At 36.7% G+C, this 27,123-nt stretch overlaps 1 protein-coding gene across 5 annotated transcripts in view; it reads left to right on the top strand.

The window, feature by feature from the left end:
* FAT1 (FAT atypical cadherin 1) overlaps nt 1-27,123 on the top strand; it is a 100,868-nt gene that overhangs the window by 57,358 nt on the left and 16,387 nt on the right. For all 5 annotated transcript variants that reach the window (XM_009960419.2, XM_009960420.2, XM_086464093.1 and 2 more), the window contains 11 exons: nt 1,054-1,193; nt 9,740-10,015; nt 10,216-10,426; nt 12,981-17,048; nt 17,677-17,873; nt 19,296-19,449; nt 20,908-21,141; nt 22,431-22,820; nt 24,211-24,425; nt 24,836-24,973; nt 25,280-25,423. In XM_009960419.2, the coding sequence (XP_009958721.2) occupies nt 1,054-1,193; nt 9,740-10,015; nt 10,216-10,426; nt 12,981-17,048; nt 17,677-17,873; nt 19,296-19,449; nt 20,908-21,141; nt 22,431-22,820; nt 24,211-24,425; nt 24,836-24,973; nt 25,280-25,423 (6,167 nt within the window). The remainder of the gene's footprint in view (nt 1-1,053; nt 1,194-9,739; nt 10,016-10,215; nt 10,427-12,980; nt 17,049-17,676; nt 17,874-19,295; nt 19,450-20,907; nt 21,142-22,430; nt 22,821-24,210; nt 24,426-24,835; nt 24,974-25,279; nt 25,424-27,123) is intronic.

Below are 27,123 nucleotides of genomic sequence, written 5' to 3'. Positions count from 1 at the left end.
CTTTTCATAAAACACATTTAGTGATTTACAAAACATAGCATGTAAAAACGCTTTAAAAAAAAAGAAGCACTCAGATGATATCGGAACGCTATCCTTGTAAAATATAATTAGAAAAACACATGCATGTAATTAGGAGAAATTGGTTTGCCATATCTAGCACTGGCTTGATGAAAATAAAAATTGATTCCTCCATTTTAGGCAGTTTATTGAGAGGTCTAAAGCAATTGTAGTTAAATGGCATTATTTATCATTGCTAACAATATTTGGACTTAATGGACATTGTATTCTCATGACAGTCTGCTCAGGATGGCATGATGATGATCAATTAAATGTTTAAATGAATAAGTGTAGCTATTGATCTACACAGTTATTTAATATATTTCAAAGGGTAATTTGAAAGTTTCACAAGGGAAGTTAAGATAATTTGCTCCAGAAAAGGAGCTTGGCCATATTAAGCATTTAAACATTTAGCACCCAGATGAGTCCTGCTTATCTCAATAGGAGTGACACAGTGAGTTGTTTAGATACTCAGCATTGAGATGAGAATCCTTTCGAGGTACTGTAGCTTTTTCAACCTTATAGTCATATGTGAGTAATTTGTACTCTGATCCAAAAGACACAAATTTGATTGTTTGTCTGATTTGGGATTTTCATTTATTTTGATTCAAAGTAATTTTTTCACTAATTAGCCTGACAGTCTGCACAAAATATTTCACCTAGTAGTTCTCAGTTTTCCTGCTATTTGGAATCTTTAAATTCTGGTAAAAAAAGATAGAGAATCTTGCTAAGAATCTACCTGCCAACTTTGCATGAGCCAGACAAATTAACTTTGTCCAAAACTAATCAGTTTTAAGTATCTGTAAGTAGCAGCATATCACATCATTACCAGAAAAAAAAAACACAAAGGGTTTAAATTAAGTGTGTATATATAAGCATATGTGTATATAGTTCCACCTTCATTAAGCATCTGAAGACAGAACATGATCATACATAAAAGCAATGAAATGGTGCTGTGTTTTATGACCTTCTCCGTCTCCCAATTTCCTGAACAAGGTGGCAACTATGACAGTCGATTTGATGTGGACAAAGGCACTGGAACTATCATTGTTGCTAGACCTCTTGATGCAGAACAGAAATCAAATTACAACTTAACAGTAGAGGCAACGGATGGAACCAGATCTATCAGCACTCAGGTAATGAACTTTCTAACGAAGCGCTTATAGAAGAAGGAATTTGTAGCTGGGGGGTGGGGTGTTGCTTTTTCTCCTTACCATTTTTTTCATCCTGGACAATGAATATGGTTTGTATAAATTAGGAACTGTGTCTAAAATAGAAGTGGATCCTGACGTTCGTAGAGCCATGTTGTTTGGCAGTGGTGGAAGGCTGTGTGTTACTATGCTGTAGTCTGAATCGGCAGCTTTTAAGTTGTATCGTGTTCCTATATTAGCTGAGTAAATGAAAACAGTAACTAAGCCCTTCCATGCATGATTTACTCACAAGAAAGGGATTAATACTTCTTATATGAATTACCCCTCTTTTCCAGCTCCCCCCAAACCACCAAATAATACGATTACTTTACTTGAAATTTAAAAGACGATGATTGCAAGGTTGATTGGTTCCCCCCTGCCGAGATCTATGGATGACAAATTTTACAGTGTCCAAGTACTGTTTTTTGAAAGTGAGCTGCTCTTTCTGCATGGTATACATATAGAAACAAGATTTAGATGATAACATCTCTGTGTATCTTCCCAAGTACTTCCTTTTAGCTTCAGTGGAGGTAGAACTTGCCAAAAACTCTCCAAAAAAGCAGCAATCTCAGACAAAAATTTTTTTCAGATTACCTCTCTACTGAGGCTCCATGGTGGTGGCAATTCTTTGCATTTGGACAAAGAAGTTCACTTTAAGGCAGAAGTCTTTTGTGACACTACTGGAAATAACTCATAGTAAAGTAGGTTGTGATGTATATCCCTCCTGTTTTTCCTGTCTAGTTTCTTTCCCCAGCCCAGTTTAGCTGAGGTTGGTGTGAATGGAACCACGAGCATAGAGGAGCTCCACTTTTCTTCCAAATAGAAAAGAAAGGATTTATTTCCAGATTTAAGACTTTTGGACTGGGACAGTGATGTGTCTGTGTTATTGACCCCTAACATTGACCTACCTCTCAGGAGCTCAAAGAGCAATAAGAGGGTTGCTGCTGTCTTTTCTGTATATGGAAGTCTGTGTTCTGAATGCAGTTTCTTGTTGTTCAACTTCTGTGCAGTATGTATGGTTTTATGTTGTCTTTTCTAATTTCTTACACGTTGTCTTCCTCCTTTTGGCTAGAGGGAAAGATGTTTCTTGTCAATGTTAAGGACTTAAAAGAGAATCTTTATTGAGCAGACTGCATGTCTGGAGGCTTGATAGGTCAAATAGACTAAATTCAATAGAAGATTGCAAGGTTAGCAGTTTCCTTTGAGAGCTGCCTTTTCCTTTAATGGTGACAATTGTGGGTGATATTCCAGACCATGAATCTCCAAACATGACAACATGTCCCCCAGTCAGAACTTGCTGCTATCATAGACGTGGTGCCATTGCTTCTAGTGCTGATAACTAGCATAAAAGGTCTGGAGAATCCTGCTGTAAATTTACTGCCTAGTTGTAGTAAAAATATTAAGCAGTTTCATTTCTGTTGATTACAGAGTGCTGGATAGAAGGCATGAATTAGTTTGAAAAAAAAAAAAAAATCAGAAGAAACCCGAATCCAGCTAAAAAATTCCTTTTGCCAGGAGAGTCAGAAAGACAGCAAGAGGCTTTCCACACAGGCTTTCCCCCACTGCTACCAAGTCAAAAGTGCCACCATACAGAGTGTATTGGGATAGCCTGGGGAGTAGTGAAGGGCTGAGTATATGGTCTTGATGACTACAGATAATCTACCCAGTGTTGCTGCTTATGTAGTTGAATTTATGCAGACATCCTAAGCTGTCACAGTTGAACCATAATCTGCTTTGTCTTGGAACAACCAAGAATTGGAAGGTCACAAAAATACTTTAACCCTCACCCTTTCTCTTCCTCTAGGTTATGCGATTCATTTAGTTCTTCTTGGAAGTGCACAGTGTAGCTTTTGTCCAATTTCTTTAAGTGAATTTGTTATTTTAACATTTTGTAAAGCTGACTGAACATTATAAACATTTACCACAGGAGTCTTCTGCAGAAGAATTGGAGTAGTAGTCTCAAATTTATCGTCTCTTATTTCTGTGATTGCTTTTTGAATGGATTTTCTTTTGTGTCTTTCTTTTCCTCTCTCAGCTAGAGTTGGCAGGAGCTGAGGTTGTGGTTTCTGTTACAGGCGAGCACAAAGATTTCCTTTGCATTGTCTTACTTTTTACCCCTGCGTGTGGGATAAGCACAAGTTACGCTGTTGCTGTTGGAATCTCATGTTACTGTGGTACATTGAACTAATCCATGCTCCTCATTCTAACTTTGCAACTGTTGGTGCATGAACAGAGTCCTGATTTTAACTGATTCTCTTATCTCCCCTGTAACTCCTGGCCCACCCAAATGGACTAATCTGTAAGATAGCCCTCCAGACTGTCGTTAAGGACATGCATTTCAGATGAGGCTTAACTTCAGGTGAATTAAAAATGTTGATATGAAATCAAAGTTGAAGGTGTGATTTATGGCTGCCACTGTGTATATTCCATACTCACTACTGAAAAAATTATGATTAAAGTTTGTGTGTTGATGTGGTGGACTCTTCTAAGAGCTGATAAACAGTTAAAATGGAGCGACAGGCAAAATTCTGAATATGGAGTGCATACATTAGGAACAACAATATGCCACTCACAACTTTTAGCTTACATAGTAATTGCTGTAAACATTGGAAATACGGTAAACAAGTTAAGAGACCTTGATTAAGTAATTTTACATTTAATTTGGAAGGAGAAGTTACATTGCCGAGACATTGGGGAGGGGGGGCAAGAAATGAAAATCTTGTTGTATAAGAGCAGGGTATTGAATATGACTTCAAACTAGAAGGCATTTGCTGGCCTCAGGCCGTTAACATCTGTAGAGCATTTGACTCTTTCAGGACTTCAGTTAAATAGCTTTTTTGAAAAATACAGCAGCAGTAGGCGTGGAGGCTATTAGAATTTTGCTTGCATCTAAATGCCAAATGTGTGATGCAAATAAGGACAAACAAATTCCAGGCCTACAGTAGTGATGTTTGACAGATGATGTTAGAGATTACTAGTGTCACACTAGGAAGGAATATCATTAAAAAACCAAAGCAATGTACTTATGGTTTTGGTTTATAATGTTTTAGCCTGAAATAGAAGAGGTTATTCGCAGGCTGTAAGTAGCAATATATGAGCTTTGAGTTGCTTTTTGGGGGAAAACAAAAAGAAAGAAAGAAAGAGAAAAAAATCCCGTTTCTAACTATAGCCACTTCCAGTCATTCCTATGTCTATCAATTTTTTTCACTGGAAGTAATACTTTAGATGGTTTAAAGCTAATTGCAGCATTTTACCTATTGTTGTGCTATTGCAGAATATTTAATCTTCCTTCATGCAAAATTTATATGGATATTATACTTTGGGAATGAAGGATAGAATATTTTTCATTGATTAAATGTGCGTTTTTGCTTCCAATCACCACACTGCTCCATAGAGACATTTTAGAACTGGAATGCAGTTATATTATCTCTGGATAATAGAAATTTTTGTTTATGAAAATGATTATAAACACATCAGTGTAACTATAATGTAATTATGAATGGAGAGAGGAGGAGATTTTAAACTCCACATAGAATCAGCAAATGAAAAATTCGATTAAAACAATCCAAAAGAACATCATGTTTAAATATTATGTGCTGAGTATGTGTTGTCAATGGCACATACCTCCTTTATAACTTACTGGTAGTCAGTGCATTCCTATGCAAATTTAGGTTTCACCTGTCAAATAATTAATAGATTTCAAGTCCTTCCCCTAAATAATGCTGAGCTGCTTTATTCTCTGTCTGTATAACCAGGTTGCGTCGGTCTCAGTGAGATCTGTGAGTAGAGGGCAGCTGTGTAACACAGCCCTTGCACAGCCTTGCAAAATGAGTCAAGTTTCTTTAGTTCCAGACCATTTTGTTTCAGAGATCACCTTATGGTGTGTTAATGTCAAACTTTTCTGTAGTGTGCCTCTTTAATATGCAACTTCTTTCTTAAGAGATAATATTAGTGAATTTCATTTGAATTTAATCTTATCATTTCATTGAGAAATACTCAATAACTGTTTTTATTGTGTTATATGTGTTACTTTAGAATAGCACGAGCTCTTCGTGTATTTTGTTCTCAGGCGCACAAACCTTCATTTTTCTGTGAGTCTTTAAAATTGCACTCACAATTATTACTTCGGGTGCCTTTCGTTTAAATGGAAGGCCTTAACAGTTTACATGAAAATTTTAAAAAGCAATTGCACATCTAGCTCTTGTCACTTAGCATCGATCAGAATCCCTGTCTTGAAAGTCAGGTTTCCTTAGTACATTTCTTTAGCTGTTCAGACTGGAAGGAGCCCCTGGAGTTCATCTAGTTGAAACTCCTGCACAAAGCAGAGCAAACTGCGAAGTTGGGTCAGCTCGTTCAGGGACTTGTCAGGTAGTGGATCTACAGTCCCCGCAGTGAGTGAAGATAGAGGGGAGTAATTCCTTTCCCCTACCTGCTGCTCCCCTTACTAAAGCAGCGCACATGTAGTTAGCCAGATTACCAAAAGGGTGCCCATCTATTCACGTTATGCTTGTCCACCAGAATCTGTGGAGAGGCATAAAGTAACATCAGTGAGTGAGGAATGAATCCTCAAGTATGTAGATAAAACACCTTTCACTTGAGTCTAAGATAAACTTTGGATTTTAGGTACGTTTGAAATGGTTGCACTAATAGATCAAATTGTGTATTTGTAGTTCTGTTTACCGGTGTGGAAAAGAACTGCATGCTTGAGCAAGTGATTTGACAAGTAATGGAATACCTGAGCAAGCCATTCATAGTGACTGAGTCATTATGTTTATTCCTTAGCAATATTTTTGTTAATAATTCATATTTAATAGTGCTGTACATTTTGAGGCACTATCTCCTTACCTGCTTAGCCCAGCAGTATCTTTTTGGAGGATATCTCCTTATGTGTTCAGTGGTAAGGTTGTTTTAACTGCTTCACTAGCTAATACCACAGGAAGCAGATGCTAAGTCCTTCTGATCGTTTGATTAACAGATCAGTTCTCAGTTAAGCTGGTTCATTGGCTATGTGGTTAGTCTTGCAGGTACCAATGTTGATTTCACAGTCACTATATTGCTAGCATTTAACTTGTACTTTGAACAGTTTTTTGTGGTGCTTCTTTCTAGAAATGCTCTTTTCCTGTGCTTGTTTTGTGTAGCACCACAGGTGGCCATGTCTTCTGCTCTGAAGATTCATCTAGCACAATTGCTCTGGAGTTGCGTTCCCTCTCACCTGTGATTTTGACCTGTGTTTCTGTATTTCCTCATTTGGGGGGCAAATAGACATGAACTTAAATAGCAATTTTGATTTAAATTCGTCAAATTTGACACTTTATCTTTTTACTTAAGTTTCTGAGTCTGAACATAATAATCTCTTGGGGTGGGAATTGAATACAAAAATGGTTGACATGTTCATTTTGAAAGCATAGTGTCCATTAATTAGGCATTGTAATTGTATATGGTCTTTTAACCTTTTATTTATACAAAAATATATGTATAGTTTGATTTATATTGAGGGTTGGAGTTTTCTCCGTATGTTGTTTTTTTTTTTTTAATTCTTTGGCCATGTTCATTTGGTTTCATTTTTCTGAGCACCAGTGTTCATTAAGTAGCTGTTTTTACTATAATACTGTATAAATGACTAAAACCACTAAGTATTGGACCCTTCCATATTTCTTCTTCCAAGATTCATTAAGATGTATTTAATTTATGCAGAGTTTATTTAGACAGAGCAATTGTGCTTGAGTTGCTTTATTACATAATAGAAGTGTTTGGGTTGGAAGGGACCTTAAAGACCATCTAGTTCCAACCCCCTGCCATGGCCAGGGACACCTTCTGCTAGACCAGGTTGCTCAAAGCCCCATCCAGCCCGGCCTTGCCCACCGCCGGGGAGGGGGCAGCCACAGATGCTCTGGGCAACCTGTGCCAGTGTCTCACCACCCCCTCAATATAGAAATCCTTCCTTACATCTAAACTAAATCTGCCCCCTTTCAGTTTGAAACCATTACCCCTTGTCCTGTCACTGCACTCACTGGTAAAGAGTCCCTCCCCACCTTTCCTGTAGGCCCTCTTTAAGTACTGGAAGGCTGCTATAATATATATCCTCTCTAATCATGACAATCTAAAAAAAATCACGTATTTAAGGTCATATTCTTTTCTTTCTTGCTGTTCATTTTCCAGCTGAGTTTGTTAGTGCGTGTATTTAAAAATTTGACTTAATGTGTATCCTCGGTCACCTATCATTAATTTTTCAGTACTTATTGCAACTTTTTTTTTACTTCTTTAATCAGTTTCTAATCCAAACAAACTCCTTAGTTTCCATAGCAACATCTTGCAAGGGATTTTATTGATACACCAATATTTCATATTTCTTCCATTTTTGAAGAAATCTAATAAATCGTAGGAGGCAGCATTTTCCTTTGCAGTGACAGTTAGTAATTATCCCAATGGACTGTTTCAAACACTGAAAAACTACCTATGTTTATGAATATTTCCCTGCATGTACTATATATTGGATCATGGCCCAGTGACCTGCAATGCCTAGGACTACATCTACTAAAAAGTTAGAAGCTTGTGTGTGTGACTGTGGACACTAGTGTGTGCACACATACACACATGTGCACCCCTCCCTGCCCTGACTGGCATTTTGGAGGTGGAGCTCAGTGTTGACAACAGTGTGTGTTACATTAGGATTACCATTTTTTTGTGGGTTATTTTTTTTTTTTTTCCCCCTGCAGTACACGAGAACCTGGAGGTGGCTCCTGTCTTGTCTTGATGATTTGTTTCCATTTAGCAGCTAATTGCAGCACCACTACTTTGCCAGTGTCCTCTTTTTTTTGTTTTGTTTTGTGCAGGGTCATGCTCCCTATTGTTCTTGATGAATAAGACTGAGGCAGAATTGTAATCTGGGACAGGCTTTCCTTTACCATAATTGCTTTTTGTATTTCCTGGTGGTCTTGCTTACCTGCAGGTTGTTTCATGGTTTCAAATAAACCCATTTTTACTCCTTACCTGGCTTTTTATTTCATACCTGTTTTCTGACTCTTGAGGTTCCACATTTGCTCTGTTCCTGTATTCCCTTTTATATGTTTGTCTGTTCTTTTTTATTATCCAAGTGAAATTCTCAGTGAAAACAGTCTTTCTGGTCACAGTTATTTCAGCCACCAGAGTGGGCAATATTCCAGGTTTTGGGATGACTTTCCTATATTATAATAGAAGGTTACCCCAAGTTCTATGTGTTCCCAGATTCTTACTTCCATTAATCTGTTTGCCCCGTGGTGCCTCCAGGGTTGGTGCAGGACTTCATTATGTACAGGCAAAAGTCTTTCTGTATGGCATTTCCTTAGTATTTACCACCATCAGGATTCATCTCATCTAGTTCCTGCTTCATGCAGTTTGGTACCTTGTCTATACTATATCTCTAGACTCCACGAGGTATCAATAGAAAGCAATAAGTATCTTCAAAGAGCAATTTGCTGCACTTATGATATCATAAGTACTTATTTTAAACATCTGTTGATGGTACTTAACTAATTTGTACAAAGCAGCTAACCTTTGGGCGGCTAAAAGCATGGTGGTATGTGCAGCACAAAAAGAACCTGAATTTAGCCATGCGTTCTCAGAGCTTTGCTATCTGCCTGCCAACTCCTCTGCATTACTGTTACTCGGCCGATGTTATCACTGTTGCGGGAACAGGATGGTGGCTGAGTCTTACTCTTTTCGTACAAGAGTTCGATGGTGCGAAAGGCAAGTGGGTGTGCAGGGAACTTGTGGTCCAGTGAACATTAGTATTCAGACAAAGAGAATTGTCTGCATAGCACGTAGGTAAGCACAGCTGAACTTCTGTAGGAAAATGCAATTCGACGCATCAAAGTTAATATAACTGTAACTTCAGAGAAATTGTGTTGGTGACCAGTTACCTTCGCTGAGGTTGTCTCCATAGCTGAAGAAGAGCAAATAATACCTGTGGCTCTTGGAAATAATATACTTTTGTGGGACTTCGACCATTTTTCAATTCTTGCCTAGGCTTGGAAATGTAAGTTGCTGAAAGAGGATTGTTTCCATGTGAGGGCAAGGTGGAGTACAGTGCATCCACTGCCTTGGAAAACATTGCTTAAAATTCCAAATTTGCACAAATAAAAAGGATTTTTACCTATCCTGGGATCCATGTTGAGAATTTTTTTTTTCTTTTTTTTATTTTCAATTCCAAAATTACTAAGGAATTCTTTTCCGTCTTCTTGTAGACAAAACTCATTCCCTTTAAGATATCTTACCTAAGGCATTCTTGGTCATACAGATTTCTGATTTGACTTCGGTGAAGGCGAGGCAGATTTGGGTTCAGCAAGATTCTTCTTCCCTGCACCTCTTAGATCTGTCCCTCTCCCTGAAAAAAAAAATTGTCTTGAGGTGGAATTATTTCGGTATTATGGTCTGACTTTTAATGAAATTCCCTCTTTTCATCTCTGTTTCTCAAATATCATCAGTGGTTTCCCCTTCCCATTTTATTATTTCAGGTGTACATCAAAGTTATAGACACAAATAATCACAGGCCTCAGTTTTCCACTTCAAAATACGAAGTTGTTATACCTGAAGACACCACACCAGAGACAGAAATTCTGCAAGTCAGTGCCACAGACAGAGATGAGAAGAATAAACTGATTTATACTATGCAAGGCAGCACTGATCCCATCAGTCTTAAAAAATTTCGTCTGGACCCTGGAACTGGCTCTCTTTATACTTCAGAAAAACTGGATCATGAGACCATGAACCAGCACGTTCTCACAATAATGGTAAATTAACACAAAATTTCTTCTGCACTCAATAACAAACAGATCTTTTTAAATATCTTTTTAATTTGTTCCCTTAATTCAAACACTAATTTGTATGCAGTCTCTGTGACTAGTGCAGATTGAACCTTGAATTATTACCAATATTTGATGAACTGCTGAAATAACAGTGCTAATTGCTGGTAATATCCTAACTGTTTCAGGTTCGAGATCAAGATGTTCCTGTAAAGCGCAACTATGCTAGAATCATCATTAATGTTAGTGACACAAATGATCATGCTCCATGGTTCACCAGCTCTTCCTATGAAGGACGCGTGTATGAGTCAGCAGCTGTTGGATCAGCAGTACTCCAGGTTACAGCATTAGATAAGGACAAAGGAAGAAATGCAGAAATTGTGTACTCTATTGAATCAGGTATATTGACTTTTTTACATCTTTAGTTTATTTTGAAACAATGCTTGCTGATACTTTTGTTTCAACTGTAGACATGAAAAAATACCTATAAAAAAGGACAGTACAGGGGCATGTGTTGTGTTCTTACTTCAGATGCAGCCTCAGAGCATTTAAAAGAAAACTACAATGGCAAATATTCATCTCCCTCCCTTAGCTGTTTATATTATCCTTTAGATGCTTTTGGAACATTTTAATAGTAGTAGAAGAAAAAGCTACCTTTAAACACTTAAGAGCGTATGTGTTCTTTAGAAATTAAAGAAGCATTAAATTCAGATCTAAAAGAAGCGTTCTTTTTTGATAATGTAAGTGTTATTTTGTGGCATAGGCAAACCAAGGATTTAATGAAAAGAGTGAGAGCCTGAGACAAGTGTTTTCATGCTTAGTACTGTGAAAGAAAGGAGCTCAAAAATAACTTAAAAAATCCATACATTTAACCACTGAGTAGCCCCAGTTTTTGAGTTAAACTTTCTTATAGATGTGGCAAGGAAGGCAATTCTTTGCATGTTTCCTTCTGGCTGATTTTAGATAGTGGGACTGCTCTTCTAGCTCGAGAAAATATATTAAGAAATTCTCTAATAGCTTGTCAATTTGGCATTAAGGGTCCTTTCAGATTGCAGGGCAGAGAAGAACATTAGATGGTCCTGCTTATTTTTAATGTCAGAGTATCTTTCTGAACTTGTCTATAACAATGCAATTCAAATGATGACAATTTTGAATAATGTGAAAGCAGGATGACATTGACTGAGTTCACTTAGCAGATGGAAGTGAGTTTTGCTTCAGTCCATTAAATCTCGATACAGACCTGCCATTACCAAGGTCTTGTGCTATTTAGGTACTATGACTGGAAAAAAAAAGTTATTTAAATTTCATTATCGATGTGCAGTACTACTTTCAAGATAGAAAATAATTTAAAATAAAAATCCCAGTAATAAGCATAAGAAACTGTATATTAAACAGAAGAGTAGGTGAAAAGTTACTCAGTTACTGCTGCATGCAAGATGATAGGTGCAAAGGCTTTTTTTATTTGACATAAGTTTCTTTGTAAAGCATAGGAATTGTTTACTGTAAATATTTTCCTTTTCTTCCCCCAAAGTGTTGTTTTGCTATGAAAGCATCCTTTAACACTGTTTTAAAACGAAGCTGTGATTATGATAGTCTGAAGAGGAAGAATGTATTTAAGTGTCTCCTAAGTTGCTTAAAAATATCTGTTTATTTTCTTTTATTTGTAGAAATATGACCTTTTTTCTAATCAATACACTAATGTCCATGAAACCTTCTCTTGCTTTTCCCATTTCAGTAGTGCTTGTTTTACAAATGCCAACGTATGGCAAGAAAAAACTGTGTGTGTGTGCTGTCTAGAATGAAGTTACACCATGTTCACCTCCTTTTTTCTAGCTTTTTGTAGGAGTAAATGTAAGACTTTCTTAGTGTTTTTTTTTTTTTACAGGACTGATCTACTGGGAGGTTAAAAGCATTATAATTGATGTTCTAAGCATATGGAAGGAACATTCCTTAAATGTTTGTAATGGCTGCTTAGATTTGTAATGGGATATTCTAAGAATGCCACTGTGTTTATAGCCTCCACTAAAAAAAAAAATCCCAAACAAAACAAAAAAAAAACACACACAAAAATCCTTCACTTGCCTACTTGTGTGCATAACTCAGAAGTTCTTAATGAATTTTTTCCATGCTGAGAACATGGATTTAGTAATAAAATTTTTTAAGGAAGTAAAATGTTAAATCATCATATTTAGCACATGAGCTGAATATTGTATACAATGTAGTTCAGCTACATATTTGAAAATGTAAAGAAAACAAGTGTTTATCAAATGGCAGCTGGTAATCTTCAGCAGGTAGTATTGTTTTTCTGATACTATCCCAGGGAATAACTTGCCTATGTATTAATAGGAAGTTAGAGAGATAACTATTGGTCCAATTCAGAAAGATTAATTTTGAAGCAGTGATTTAAACAATACTTGCATAAGCAATTAAGACTCAGGAGTGTGAGTTCATTAAAACACTTCTTTTTTTCAAAGCAGTCTAGTTATTTTAGATCATAAAACGTAACTTGCGTTCCACTAATGTTAACTTCTGAGTATAATTTTCCTTCAGCTTCAGTAGATATTTAAGTTGGCTTAAATATGAACTCAATGGCAAAGATAATTTGAAGAAAATACATAATTTATAATGTTGAAACTTACAAAATAATTGTTATCTTTTTAAGGTTTTTTTAGTGGAGAATAAAACAAATCTTTTGCATTTATTTTCAAGGCTTGGGTGGCTTTGCTAACTATGTTTTATGTAATGTTTCCACAAGTAAACTTAGAATTAGCGCTAACTCTTGATGACAGAAAACCTTCCAGAGAGACTAACAAATGTTTATTAAAGAAAACTAAGAAACTTTAATATTCTCTGTGTTCTCACTACATGATCTCTTTTAGGATATAGCTAAATAAGCAATCATCCTTTCATTTCTGTATACCTCTTTCTTGATTACTTTTCTTTTTCTTCACAGGGAATATCGGAAATTCCTTCTTTATAGATCCCATTTTGGGTATGATTAAAACTGCAAAGGAATTAGATCGTAGTAACCAGGAAGAATACAACCTGATGGTAAAAGCTACAGACAAAGGAGATCCTTCAATGAGTGAAGTGACCTCTGTGCATGTATTTGTTACGGTTTCTGATAATGCCTCACCAAAATTCACAGCCAAAGAATATTCTACAGAAATCAGTGAAAGTGCCAGCATTGGCAGTTTTGTTGGAATGGTTACAGCATACAGTCAGTCTTCTGTAGTTTATGATATAAAAGATGGTAACATAGGTGATGCCTTTGCTATCAACCCAAACTCGGGTGTCATTGTTTCTCAGAAGATACTTGATTTTGAAACTTTGCCCATTTACACTCTGACTGTGCAAGGAACAAACATGGCTAGCTTGTCCACTAATGCAACAGTTTTGGTACATCTTCAGGATGAGAATGACAATACACCAATTTTTATGCAGGCTGAATATACAGGACTCATTAGCGAATCAGCTTCAATTAACAGTGTGGTTCTAACTGACAAGAATGTCCCATTAGTAATTCGAGCTACAGATGCTGATAAAGAATCTAATGCTTTGCTTGTTTATCAAATTGTTGAACCATCTGTCCGCAAGTATTTTGCCATTGATTCTAGCACTGGTGCCATTCGGACAGTAATGAGTCTGGACTACGAGGAGACAAATATTTTCCACTTCTCAGTGCAAGTCCATGATATGGGGATACCACGTTTATATGCAGAATATGCAGCTAATGTTACTATTTATGTAATTGACATCAATGATTGCCCTCCTATGTTTTCAAGAGACTTGTACGAGACATCCATTTTGGTTCCAACCTATAAAGGCGTGAAAGTCATCAGCGTAAATGCCACTGATGCTGATTCAGGCATTTTTTCACAATTAATTTATTCCATTATTGAAGGCAACATTGGAGAAAAATTTTCAATAAACCCTAAGACTGGAGATATAACAGTACAAAATACAACTCAGTTAAGAAGCAGATACGAAATAACAGTGAGAGCATCTGATGGCAGATTTGCAAGCACTGCATCTGTGAAAATTAATGTGAAAGAAAGCAAAGCAAGCCAGCTGAAGTTCACACAGAGTTCTTACTCTGCAACAGTGCAGGAGAATTCCACAGAGGCAAAAACAATAGCTGTTGTTACTGCTATAGGGAATCAAATAAATGAGCCTTTGTTTTACCATATTCTAAATCCAGACAGCAGATTTAAAATAAGCCCAACTTCAGGAGTCCTTTCAACAACAGGAATACCGTTTGATCGTGAACAGCAAGAATCTTTTGATGTGGTCATAGAAGTGACAGGGGAATATAAACCATCAGTTGTTGCACACATTGTAGTTAAAGTCACAGTGGAAGATGTAAATGATAATGCTCCATTTTTTGTCAATCTTCCATATTATGCTGTTGTCAAAGTAGACTCTGAAGTAGACCATGTTATTCGACGTGTCACTGCAGTAGATAAAGACACAGGCAGAAATGGAGAGGTGCACTACTATCTCAAAGAACATCACGAACACTTCCAAATTGATCCCACTGGTGAAATCTCACTAAAAAAGAAGTTTGAACCAGACACACTGAATAAGGAGTATCTGGTCACTGTAGTGGCAAAAGATGGAGGAGACCCTGCTTTTTCTGCTGAAGCTATAGTCCCAATTACTGTTATGAGTAAAGCTATGCCAGTTTTCGAAAAGCCTTTTTACAGTGCAGAGATACCAGAAAACATTCAACTCCATAGTCCTGTGGTACATGTACAAGCAAACAGCCCAGAAGGACTTAAGGTGTTTTACAGCATCACAGATGGAGATCCGTTCAATCAGTTCACTATCATCTTCAACACTGGAGTTATAAATGTTGTTGCCCCTCTTGACTTTGAGTCTCATCCAGCATACAAACTGAGTATTCGAGCAACAGACTCCCTAACTGGGGCACATGCTGACGTGTTTGTAGACATAATAGTGGAAGACATCAATGATAATCCTCCTGTGTTTACAGAGCAGTCTTACAGTGCAACCCTTTCTGAGGCATCTGTCATTGGAACATCTGTTGTACAAGTGAGTGCTATGGACGCCGATTCTGGAACAAACAGGGGGATTTCCTATCACTTGGTTGAGGATAATAGTGAAAGTCATGACTACTTCCACATAGATAGCAGCACTGGACTCATTCTTACAGCAAGGGCTCTGGACTATGAACAAATTAAACAGCACAAGTTACTAGTAAGGGCCATAGATGGTGGCATGCTGCCCTTGAGCAGTGATACTGTTGTAACTGTTGATGTAACTGATCTCAATGATAACCCACCTCTTTTTAACCAATTGCTTTATGAAGCTAAAATTAGTGAACTGGCTCCCCGAGGGCATTTTGTGACATGTGTGCAAGCCTCAGATGCAGATAGTTCGGATGTTGACAAGCTGGAGTACTCCATTCTGACAGGCAACGACCAAAAGAATTTTGTAATTAATAGTAAAACTGGTGTTATCACCATCTCAAACCTACGCAGACAGACACTGAAGTCGCATTATAATCTTAATGTGTCTGTTTCTGACGGGGTCTTCAGAAGCTCAGCCCAAGTCCATATAACTGTAACCAGTGCCAATATGCACAATCCTGTTTTCAGCCAGAATGAATATGAGGTTGAACTAGCTGAAAATGCTCCATTGAATACTTTGGTGACTGAAGTTAAAGCAACAGATGAAGATTCTGGTACATATGGGCACATCACCTACCACATTGTGAATGACTTTGCCAAAGACAGATTTTACACAAATGAGAGAGGGCAGATATTTACCTCCGAAAAGCTTGACCGTGAAACACAAGCAGAAAAAGTAATTGCCATTAGTTTAATGGCCAAAGATTCAGGAGGAAAAGTTGCTTTCTGCACTGTTAATGTAATACTTACAGATGACAATGACAACGTTCCTCAATTCCGAGCAACAGAGTATGAAGTAAATATTGGATCTGATGTTCCACGGGGTACTTCTGTCATTAAAGTCTGGGCATCTGATGCTGATGAGGGTACAAATGCAGACATCACATATGCTATTGAAGCAGAGTCTGAAAGTGTTAAAGAGAATTTAGAAATTGATTCATTGTCTGGTGTAATTACTACAAAAGAAAGCTTAATTGGTTTAGAAAATGAGTTTCTGACCTTCTTTGTTAGAGCAGTCGATGGTGGATCCCCAAAAAAAGAGTCAGTTGTTCCTGTCTATGCTAGAATACTCCCACCAGAAGTGCCTCTTCCAAAATTTTCAGAACCATTTTATTCTTACACGGTTTCCGAGGACATTCCAATTGGGACTGAGATAGATGTTATCAAAGCAGAGCATAATCGGACTTTAGTATATAGCGTGATTAAAGGGAACACTCCTGAAAGCAATAGAGATGATTTTTTTGTGATTGACCGGCAGACTGGAGCGTTGAAACTTGAGAAGAATCTTGATCATGAAACAACTAAGTGGTACCAGTTCTCAGTTCAAGCACAGTATGCAAATGAAGATTATAATGTTGTTTCCTCAGTAGAGGTAAGCATTCAGGTAAAAGATGCAAATGATAACAAACCAGTTTTGGAGTCCAATCCATATGAAGCATTCATTGTAGAAAACATGCCAGCTGGAACAAGAGTCATCCAAGTTAAAGGAACTGACTTAGATTCAGGACTCAATGGGCAGGTTACTTACAGCTTGGATCCTTTTCAAGAACTAGACGTTATAGAGTCTTTTGCCATAAACATGGAAAATGGCTGGATTACCACTCTCAAAGAACTCGATCATGAGAAACGAGACAAATACAGAATCACAGTGGTTGCATCTGATCGGGGTGAAAAAATTCAACTGTCTTCTATGGCTGTGGTTGAAGTTACTGTTACAGATGTGAATGACAATCCTCCACGCTTTACTGCAGAGATATATAAAGGAACAGTCAGTGAGGATGACCCTCCTGGTGGTGTGATTGCCATCTTGAGTACAACTGATGCTGATACAGAAGAAGCCAATAGACAAGTCTTTTATTACATTACAGGTAAGTCTTTCTGAGTAATGTCAGAACAATCATTTGAGTAGTCCTGACATGATGTGAAATATAGCTTAATCTTCCAAATTATTGAAAAGTATTTGAAACCATAGAGCTGCAAAGAAATAATGTGTGTTGTGTGTCTTAATATTGAATATTAAAAGACTTCAGGGGAAAAAATGGGGTTTAGAAAACGGGTCTTTGGCTTTCCATTTCATATGTGCCTTACTGAAAATGCTTTCCTACGTTTGTTGTTTACTTACCAAATTTTGTTCAAATGTGAAATTTTATTCAAAAAAATACATTTACACTTAAATTAGTGATGTAGTTAAAGAACAAACAAAATAAATTTAATTTTAAAATAGACTTTTAATTTCCAATGGAGTATTTTATTGGTTTTTCTGTTTAGCATATGTCTTGATATGATGTTATCTATACTGTTACTTTAATTTCTACATTGATTTTTATAGATTTGTTGTATGAGTATCTACTGACTTTCTACCTGAAAAATGAAGCTATTTCCCTATAAAGCCATAGAGAATGGCTGCTTATTTGCATTTATATTTTTCCTTTTTAGCTATAACTTGATATAGTAGCGATCTTTCTCTTTAATTCAATGTTTCTTTTTGTATTTCAGGAGGTGATCCCTTGGGACAGTTTGCTATTGAAAACATACAGAATGAATGGAAGGTCTATGTCAAAAAGCCTCTGGACAGGGAAGAAAAGGATAATTACCTTCTAAATATTACAGCTACTGATGGGACCTTTGCAACTAAAGCTGTGGTGGAGGTTAAAGTCCTTGATGCTAATGATAATACCCCTGTTTGTGAAAAGGTAGGCACAATCTTGTATCTTCCATGTCCAGCTGCTTCCATACGTAGAATCTAAATTTTCTCTGAAGTTGCTTCTCAGGAGACTGACCCATAGGTATTCCTTTTATGTTGGTAGCAGAAATTCAGGCTATTGAGATAGTGCTCTCAAAGAAAAGTTATTTCATGGACAGGTTTCTTAAATAAAAAACAAAAGACCATTCATTGATGTAATTTTAACACTCGATGGGTATTTGAAGAGTATAAGGAGAATTGTAGTACATTTATCCTGTGTTAATGCATACTTTTCCAAAAGGAATTGTTTTAAGCTGCAGCCATGATAGTTTATATGCTCTGTTTTCTGAAGGAAGCAAAGTCTCAAAGAAGGCTGTTTGCCGTCACTTAGTTGATATATTTGTGCATTTCCTGTGATAAGAGTTGAAAAGACTGGAATATTATCATACAGTTTCACTCAACAGCACCGAAAAAATCTATTATCCATAAACACTTTCTTGTCACAAAGCCACCTACCTTACCAGATTTGGTAGTCTGCAAAAATGGACATGAAAAATAAAGAATGGAGAAAAAACAGAAAGGTTGACCCTGCAAGATAACGTAATTGCCTTACAAGAAAGCCCTGGGTTTTCATAGTCAGATTTTTTTTTTATTTTTTTTTTTTTTGACTTTAGCACATTTAGACTTTTCATAGCCATCTTGTTGAACACAGATTTGATGTTAGCAGGTGAAAATCTTTTCTTGTTCTGGGAAGGATCAAGTATACAGTGAGCATTTGATTCTTTTCCTTAGTCAGTGTTTATGTTGGTTACTTCTATATAAATATTTGCAGTTATGTACAGACTGGTAAGTCAGTGTTTTTAGCTTTTTTCCTTTGTTAATATTGGTGTTATAAGGCTCAGTCCTTCTAATCTAATGCACATCCCTGACATGGATGAATTGTAAGAAGGCTTAGTGCCTTTAAATTCTGGGTGGTTGTTTCTTAGCATTTATTTAAACTGGAAGCTTTTATTTCATGCCATTACAAAAAAAGTGAGATATCAGTTTCTTCTAGATTGAGTCAGACCTAGAAAAGATGGAAAGAGGAAAAAATGAAATTACCAAAAATTTGTAACTCATATTTTGGTAATGCATTTAATTATCAGTTGATCGGTTACAAGTGTTTAGAGTTCTTAGCTATGCAGTGATACTGTGGAGTCCCTGTGGTTGCAGTATTAATTACCTTTCTGAATAATCTGATAAAGGTGAGGTAATTAATTAGAGAAATGTAAGTTCTTTTCATTTTCAGATATTAGTCCTCTGGTTTACTTCATATGTTACCAAATATTCAAACAGGATATTATCTCATGTGTCACTCCTTCTTCCCCTCCCCTTTTCAAGCTCTACTTACATTGAAAGACTAAACATATGAAGTAACTTTAAAATCTTGCAGGCTTTATACACTGATTCTGTTCCTGAGGATGCCCTTCCTGGCAAACTGATAATGCAGGTGTCTGCTACAGATGCAGATATTCGTTCCAACGCAGAAATCGCTTACACGCTGCATGGCACAGGAGCAGAAAAATTCAGACTCACTCCAGATACAGGTAATAATACTGTATACACTATTCAAAATTCCAATTATCACTGCATTTTATAAAATATTTTACTATTACATTAAGACATACATAAACATCAGTACTTTAAGCTTTCCATTAAGGGTTCATTTATTATGTAAGTGTTTAAAATGTGTGTTTCTGCTACACAAATACTAATAATATATTGAATAGAAGTCAGGGAAAAGGCAAGTATTTTAACATATGAGGAACTAAGGATTAAACAGGCTAACTGCCCTGAAGCCAGAAACTTCCATGCTGAAATAATTGGAGTAAAAGTATGCTATAAATTTTGTACTTTTTATATTCTTTGCCATAGTGGCCACAGTAGTTTGTAAGTGAAAATATCTTCTTTTGCCACCATTTGGTTTGGCATATTAAATGGGATGAGGTTAGATGGAACATCTAATTTTCTTTCCATAGTAAACACCAAAAGTGCCTCTAGTTTTATTGGAAGCATATATAGATGAGATTATCTTTTAACTTGCCTGACTGATTTTCGTCGCATTCGTGTCTTCTGGATTATAATATAGGTCAAAGCTAATGCTTGAATCCTGTGCTCTGCAGGCTGCAGTAGACAAGCAGTAGGGATGGAGTAGTAAACAATATAGAATAAATAAGATAAATTCAAAGGTACAGTGGAAATATGGAGACAAAGATTAGAATACTTCAGTGGCAAAATAAATGAGAAGGATCTTTTCATGGGGTGGTTTGTTTTTTTTTACTTTGAATGTCAGCTGTGTGCTGTGCTAGCATGTCATTGCATAAATTCAGAATTGGTGGGGCTAGAATGCTCATAAACAATATTTCAGAATACTTTTTTTGAATTGGTTAAAAGAGACAACGGCTACACGTTGTGCCTGTCATTGTGTTTTGTGTCACGTTGGAAAGAATGTGTTAGACCTCTAGAGGTTTGTCTGTAGCAGCAAGTTATATTCGATAGTGTGAATAGCTCTGTTTATTCATTGACTGTTACAGGAGGAGAGTCAGCTCAATAGCTGTGGAAGGAATACAACTAAATAGCCCAGGGAAACCATACATGGATTTTACCTTGCATTTTGTTAAAGCCAGAGTTCTAATATTTTAATTTTCTTTGCACCAAAACACATGGATTTGTGCATGTATACACATTCTGTCTTTTCTGCACCGTCAGATAGCTTTACTTTAGCTAATTTCTGTTTCAGAGGCATTTGAAAAAAAGGCAGAAGATTTTAGTATTTAATCTTTAAAAGCTGAAAACGCAGCTGAAAACGCAGGCCACTGACATGCTTTGCCCAAAGTGGAGCTCATTAGTGTGGTACAGCTGTTGACTTAGCCACTGACGAAATTACTATCAAAAAGAAAATTGTTGTTTAGTTTTTCTGGCTATAAAGATTTTAGAGGAAAACATACTGGGGATACTTAAGTCTTGCAACTCGCATCAATTTATGTATGCTATTCTGTTTATAGGTGAACTGAAAACACTAATGCCACTTGATCGTGAGCAGCAAGCAGTTTATTATCTTCTAGTGAAAGCCACAGATGGAGGAGGAAGATTCTGCCAAGCTAATATTATTCTGACTCTGGAAGATGTGAATGATAATGCCCCAGAGTTTTCAGCTGATCCTTACTCCATTACAGTATTTGAAAACACAGAGCCTAAAACCCTTTTGACAAGAGTGCAGGCAACAGATGCAGATGCAGGTATGAATTCTTTGACAGATACTTTTTTCACGGTCTCAAAGTTACAGTACTGTTTATTTAGTCTTATCCTAAGAGGTGTTAAGTCTTTCAGTAGAACTGACAGATGTTCAATACTGCTCAAGATTAGACTCCTGAAAGATATATTTAGGTCTACTAAATCATATAACACCTGACTTCCATGTGTGAGTAGCCTGGAAGACATCCCTTTTGTGTCTCTGCAAAAAAGAAGAGAGGGAGAAAGAGACAAAATGTGGGCTATTTTTAGTGTACTAAGCTATTAATGTTACAGTGGGTTAGGTCTGTCTTTTTACTCCCGGTGTCAGTAAAAGGAGTATCAGGCCATGTCTGTTCATGTAAATGTGCATTCATGGATTTTTCTATGTGTGCTTCTCAGGCTAGCCTTCAATGATCGTACCATAAAGAGAAGCCTGGTCGATCGAAGCTTTCTGTATATGCTACCCTGTTAAGATTTTTGCTGTCTCTTTATCTTCACTGTTTAGTTACAAGTATTTAAGTGAACATGAACTGAAAATGACATTGGAAACAGTTTGTTCTTAGGCTTTGTTGTAAGGAATATAACAGCATAAGGTCTTTTTATAGGTGTATAATTTCCATGTGTCATCGCTTTATTAATCAAACAGTATTAATTAATAGTTGACTCAGTCTCGTGAAACAACCAACTGGCTTTGTGCTATGATAAAGCTAGGTTGCTGAATTAGAAGGTAACAGGCAGTTGTTTTCACACTTCACTAGTCTTTGAGGCTCAGGAGGAGCAAAATACATGGCCCAAAAAACCTGTGGGGTTTTTTAGTGGTTTGTTTTATACAGAACAGTTGCCAGAAATCATATTGCTGTTAATTTTGCAGCATGGTTCTTAAATAGACTTAGTATTGAGTGTAGTTACTTGATGCAGCCTAGTTCTCCAATATCTTCCCGTGTTATTTATAAGTCTGCTAAGCAGATGCTGTTGTTCTAAAGTTATAATTAGATTTCTATTACTAATCATTTCATATTAGCTAGTACTGTGACTGAAGCAGAACCATGCTTCATGTTTTTTGTGTGGTAGAAAATCAGTGCAGTGAAGTGTTAGCTTAATTTCTTAAATCGGATTACATCTGTCTGGAAATCATTCTGCCCTTCACAAGAACGTTGAACTCTTGCTGAAATATACTTTAACATGAATGGCAATATTTAGCATGCGTGTTGTATTTCTATAGCTATCAGATCTGTTATTATGCTGGTGTATTTTAGTGGCTGCTTCACACTCTGCAATTGTTTTCAAAATGTAGGGATGAACCGTAAAATCCATTATTCACTGGTGAACTCTGCAGAGGGCCAGTTCTCTATTGATGAATTGTCTGGAATCATTCGTTTGGAGAAGCCTTTGGATCGGGAATTACAAGCTGTGTACACTCTAACTTTGAAGGCTACAGATGAAGGTTTACCTAGAAGACTGACTTCAACAAGTAGTCTTATAGTTTCTGTTTTGGATATAAATGATAATCCACCTGTATTTGAGCATAGAGAGTATAGTGCAAGTGTATCAGAGGACATCCTGGTTGGAACAGAAATTCTCCAGATCTACGCTGCAAGCAGGGACATTGAAGCCAATGCTGAAATCACATACTCAATAGTCAGTGGGAATGAACATGGAAAATTCAGCATTGATTCAACAACAGGTAATGGATTACGACTGTGAATACCTTAGGCTAACCAAGCACAGCGCCATACTGTGTTCCGCAGTAATTCAAATAGGTTATGTATAATCTGTGTACATCATCATGGCTGTAAAGCCAGTGCTACTGTCTGTTCAGCCATTTTGCCAACATGCTTATTAGAAGAGTGCAGTAGAATGTAGAATAGGAAATTTATTTGTTGCTGCTATTTATTGTTATTTGGGCTAGATTCTTTTAGCTGGCAAGAGTAAGGGTTTCCTAGGTGGAATATTCCCCGCCCTGGGGGCAGAGTGGGTGGAAAGGATAGCTCTCTAATCATAGAAGCATAATAGTCTTTTCACAAAAGCTGTATAATCAGAATGAGTGGCCAGGCTTGGTAAAAGAAAGATCAGAAATTGAATTGATTGGCAAAACTAGTCATTGGTCTACAAAGACAGTAATCCTAGAGGAGTTTGACAGGACATTGACAAAAGGTTGGAATATTCTGTTCAATCATGTGTCCAGCATGACAGTGGAGACTTTAGGCTTGCATGTTAGTCAGATTTAGTCTCAGGAAGTAGTTAGGCTCTGTGAAGAATTTTTCCCTATTAATAATTCTTTTTTAAAAATCAATATGCACCTCAATTTTATTTTTGTTTTCTTATATAGTTATTTTTCTAGAGTTAATTTCTGGTAAAGTTTGGGGTTTTTAAATAAGATTTCTACCCAAAAGTTAGTGGTTAATTTTACCAGTGTAACTGAAATTATATTTCTTCCAGTTGTTTTTTTTTTTTTCAGTATGCATGCTGGTACTGTGGTATAGAAGTACTTTGCCAGTTTAACTTCTTCACACATTTGAAATGAGGAAAAAGGTTCCAGGAAAACACTCTTCCAGCAGCAAATCAGCATGTATGTCAGGGACTGCACAATCTTAACTAGTTGGTTAAAAACTCACAGTTTAATTCAGATATTTCTATAACTCAAAATTCATGGTCAGACACTTCTCTTGCTACCTCTGCATACTCCATGCCTTAACATTAATGCTAGTTGCAAGGAAAGTCAAGTTAAAGGTCATTCGTATTTTTGGTTCATTTTAATTGAAAATTAAGAAAAGGACATTTTCTAAACACATTTCTTGGTTTTCTTCATTTTTTTCATTACAAAATGTCACCGAGGTGGTTTTAAAGTGTGAGTCTTTTGTGGTAATGGCAGGAACTTCTCACCTTTTTACGTTTATGCGTCAAGCCTGATCATTTCAGTGTGTAGCTCCAGCTATGCAGCGATTTGTCCAGTGACAGTGCAAGCCCTGAAGAAGCTGAATATTTGTCAGACCAAAATCAAAGGTGCAACATATAATAAATAATACAGTAATAGCAGTGTTTGTGCGAGGTTTAGATTTTTTTTTCTTCCCTAGGAGCCATTTTTGTCATTGAGAGCTTGGATTATGAAACTTCTCATGAGTACTACTTGACAGTGGAAGCCACGGATGGAGGCACACCTTCATTAAGTGATGTTGTAACAGTGAATATTAATGTAACGGATATCAATGACAATACGCCGGTGTTCAGCCAAGACACTTACACTGCAGTCATCAGTGAAGATGCTATGCTTGAACAATCAGTCATTACAGTACGTATTGTTTTTTTCCTTTTAAATACTCCGTCATGACAATCATGCATTCAGCCTTGAAGGAATGAGTATTAATTTGAAGATGGACATAAATGAATAGATAAGTTTGCCACTGAGTGAACTGAAAATTTATTTGGAAAAAGTTTCCAAACCAGGGACTTGAGATACTATGGGAAAGCAGGTGATATTTTGTGATATATTTGTGTTCTCCTCATGAGAACATGACTTCATTTTCTGAAGAAGTTGAGGAAATTAAGTGATGTTGGTATGTTCTATTCAGATGACATTTCTCCTGAGAACTATGAAATGTGTTAGACCAGAACAGCTGTGCTTATCTTCAGGATGAGTTTACCTGAAAGGTGATAGGGTCTATTTTGACCTGTTTTAAATGAGACTGTAATGTCCCTTAGGTTATGGCAGATGATGCTGATGGACCTTCGAACAACCACATTCACTATGCAATTATAGATGGCAATCAGGGAAATCCTTTTACAATTGACCCTACCAGGGGTGAAATAAAAGTGACTAAACTTCTAGACAGAGAAAAGGTAAGTTTTTCATGCTTTCTGAGCAGTTAGGATTAATTTAGCTATACATAATTGATAACCACCATTTTTTAAATTATATTTGCCAATTACCATTTCATGTTCCAAAATTAATATAGCCATAATAAAGTGAAAGCATCTATTTATGTCAGTGCTCTTTGGGGTGGGAAGGAAGAGAAAGGATTACATATGTGAAAGTGAGCTGTACTGGGGATTTGCGCTAAAATAATTGTTCCTTAAAACAAAAACTGAGTTTGCTACTTTTTGCTCTTTAGTGAATGTTTGAATTTTTTCTTTATTATTTCTTAGATTTCAGGATATACCTTGACAGTTCAAGCTTCAGATAATGGAAACCCACCTAGACACAACACAACCACAGTTAATATTGATGTTTCTGATGTAAATGACAATCCTCCAGTATTCTCAAAAGGGAACTATAGTGTTATCATCCAGGTAAATACAGATAGTGAAGCAGTCAAATCAGTAGTATTATTGGTGTGTTAATTTGTGACTTGAAAAATTCTGCAAGATATGATAAACCTAATGCTTCAGTTTTATTTTTCTGGGTTTTTTAATTATTTGAGGTTGTCAGTGAGACTGTTTACCTGAATAAGTGTTAAGGAGTGCAAAATTCCTATTGTGCAGTCTATTTAGAACCTTACATTGCGAGCTGAGCGTGTTCTTTTTTCACGTACTTTATGTGTGTACATGTATGTATATATTACACATTGCATTTATGTTTATAACATTCTTAGCATCCTACAGGTAGGTTAAAATACGTGTTCGCTATTTCTTTTTAATCTGAGAGTTGCTGCTTGGAAAAAGAAACTTTAGGTACCTGTTACTGTAAAGCAAGAGTTGTGCGCTGTGCTACGTAGGTCAAGACTTAATTCCTGTTGGCCTCCTCTGGGATCAGAAGCCATTAAAATAGGAGTAGTATTTCATATTGCTGCATACTGATCCTTCGACTAATTTTGCGCTTAGGATGATAGTAGTGGGCCAGACTCTCAAATGGCTGGGGTGTACTTGTCTGATTCAGAGAACTCTCTGCTAAAGCAAAGATGGCAGAGGCAGTGTCTGTTCTTGTCTTCCTGAATCCAACAGAGAATAAATGGAAGGGAACAAAGGAACTGCAGTAGGACCTTTATGCTAGTAATGTCCCGTGGGTCCTTTTGCTGTTGCTGGTGCCTACCTTGTACAATAGATAAGTGGGTGCACTGAGCCATCCTAACATACCACTTCTGTTTGAGACTGGGTACGTGATTTGTAAAAGTAGCCTTCCGACAGAGGAGAAGACGATTCATCTCTACCCAACATCTACAGAGTATGCAAGTAAGATGTCCTGGATCTTACTTTTCTTTTTTTTAAAGCAACAGATTTGTGTGCTGTCAAAGGTATTTTGCTTTCCCCAGTTACAATCTTTCTTGAAGTGAATGTTAATTAATGTATCCCCTAAAACTGTAGACTATATAGGCAAGGGCTGTAGTGTTTCCTTTATGCAATTAAAAAGGAAGACCTCATGTTTTATAGTTCATTCATATCAGCCTGTCCAGTATGAGGGTAGCGGGGAGGAAGTTGGAGGAGTTGCCAAAGAATGCTGGTGTGCATTTCCTGATGTACTGGAGATGGACCTATTTGGACGCAGTTGGAAATGTGCTTAGTTGTTATGAAAATCAAATTACTTTAGATGTCCAAATGTAAATATTTATATTTGAAAATGATGGTCCTTGTCTGTTTTGCTGAAAGGGGGGCGGGGAAAGCTTCATCTGCAGTGTCTGATGATTAGCTTGACTTACTCTCTAAAGAACAAAGAGTATGCTTGTTACTAGGGTTTTTGCAACTGTGAAAGGATAGCATTTTATTATTGTTGTAGTTCACAATAACTCTTCCACTTTTTTTTTTTGCATTTAAAATACAGGTGTATATATATGTGTGTGTGTGTATATATATATATATAAAAAAAAATCTGCTCAATACTGTATAGCAGAAATATTCTGGGAGTAGTAACAAATGTTAGATGAGGTTGTGTGTGTGTATCAGGTACATGTTAAACCAAAGTCTGTGAAGTGTCTGTGCCTGTGAAACCTCAGGCATCCACATGATGCAAATTTGAAAAGCTTTTATGATAAAAATTAAGACCTGTATTTCATATT

This window comes from Leptosomus discolor, chromosome 4, assembly GCF_034619465.1.
Source record: "Leptosomus discolor isolate bLepDis1 chromosome 4, bLepDis1.hap2, whole genome shotgun sequence".
Taxonomy (NCBI): domain Eukaryota; kingdom Metazoa; phylum Chordata; class Aves; order Leptosomiformes; family Leptosomidae; genus Leptosomus; species Leptosomus discolor.
The sequence above is the reverse complement of the archived record's forward strand: the minus strand, read 5'-3'. Positions and strand labels throughout refer to the sequence as shown.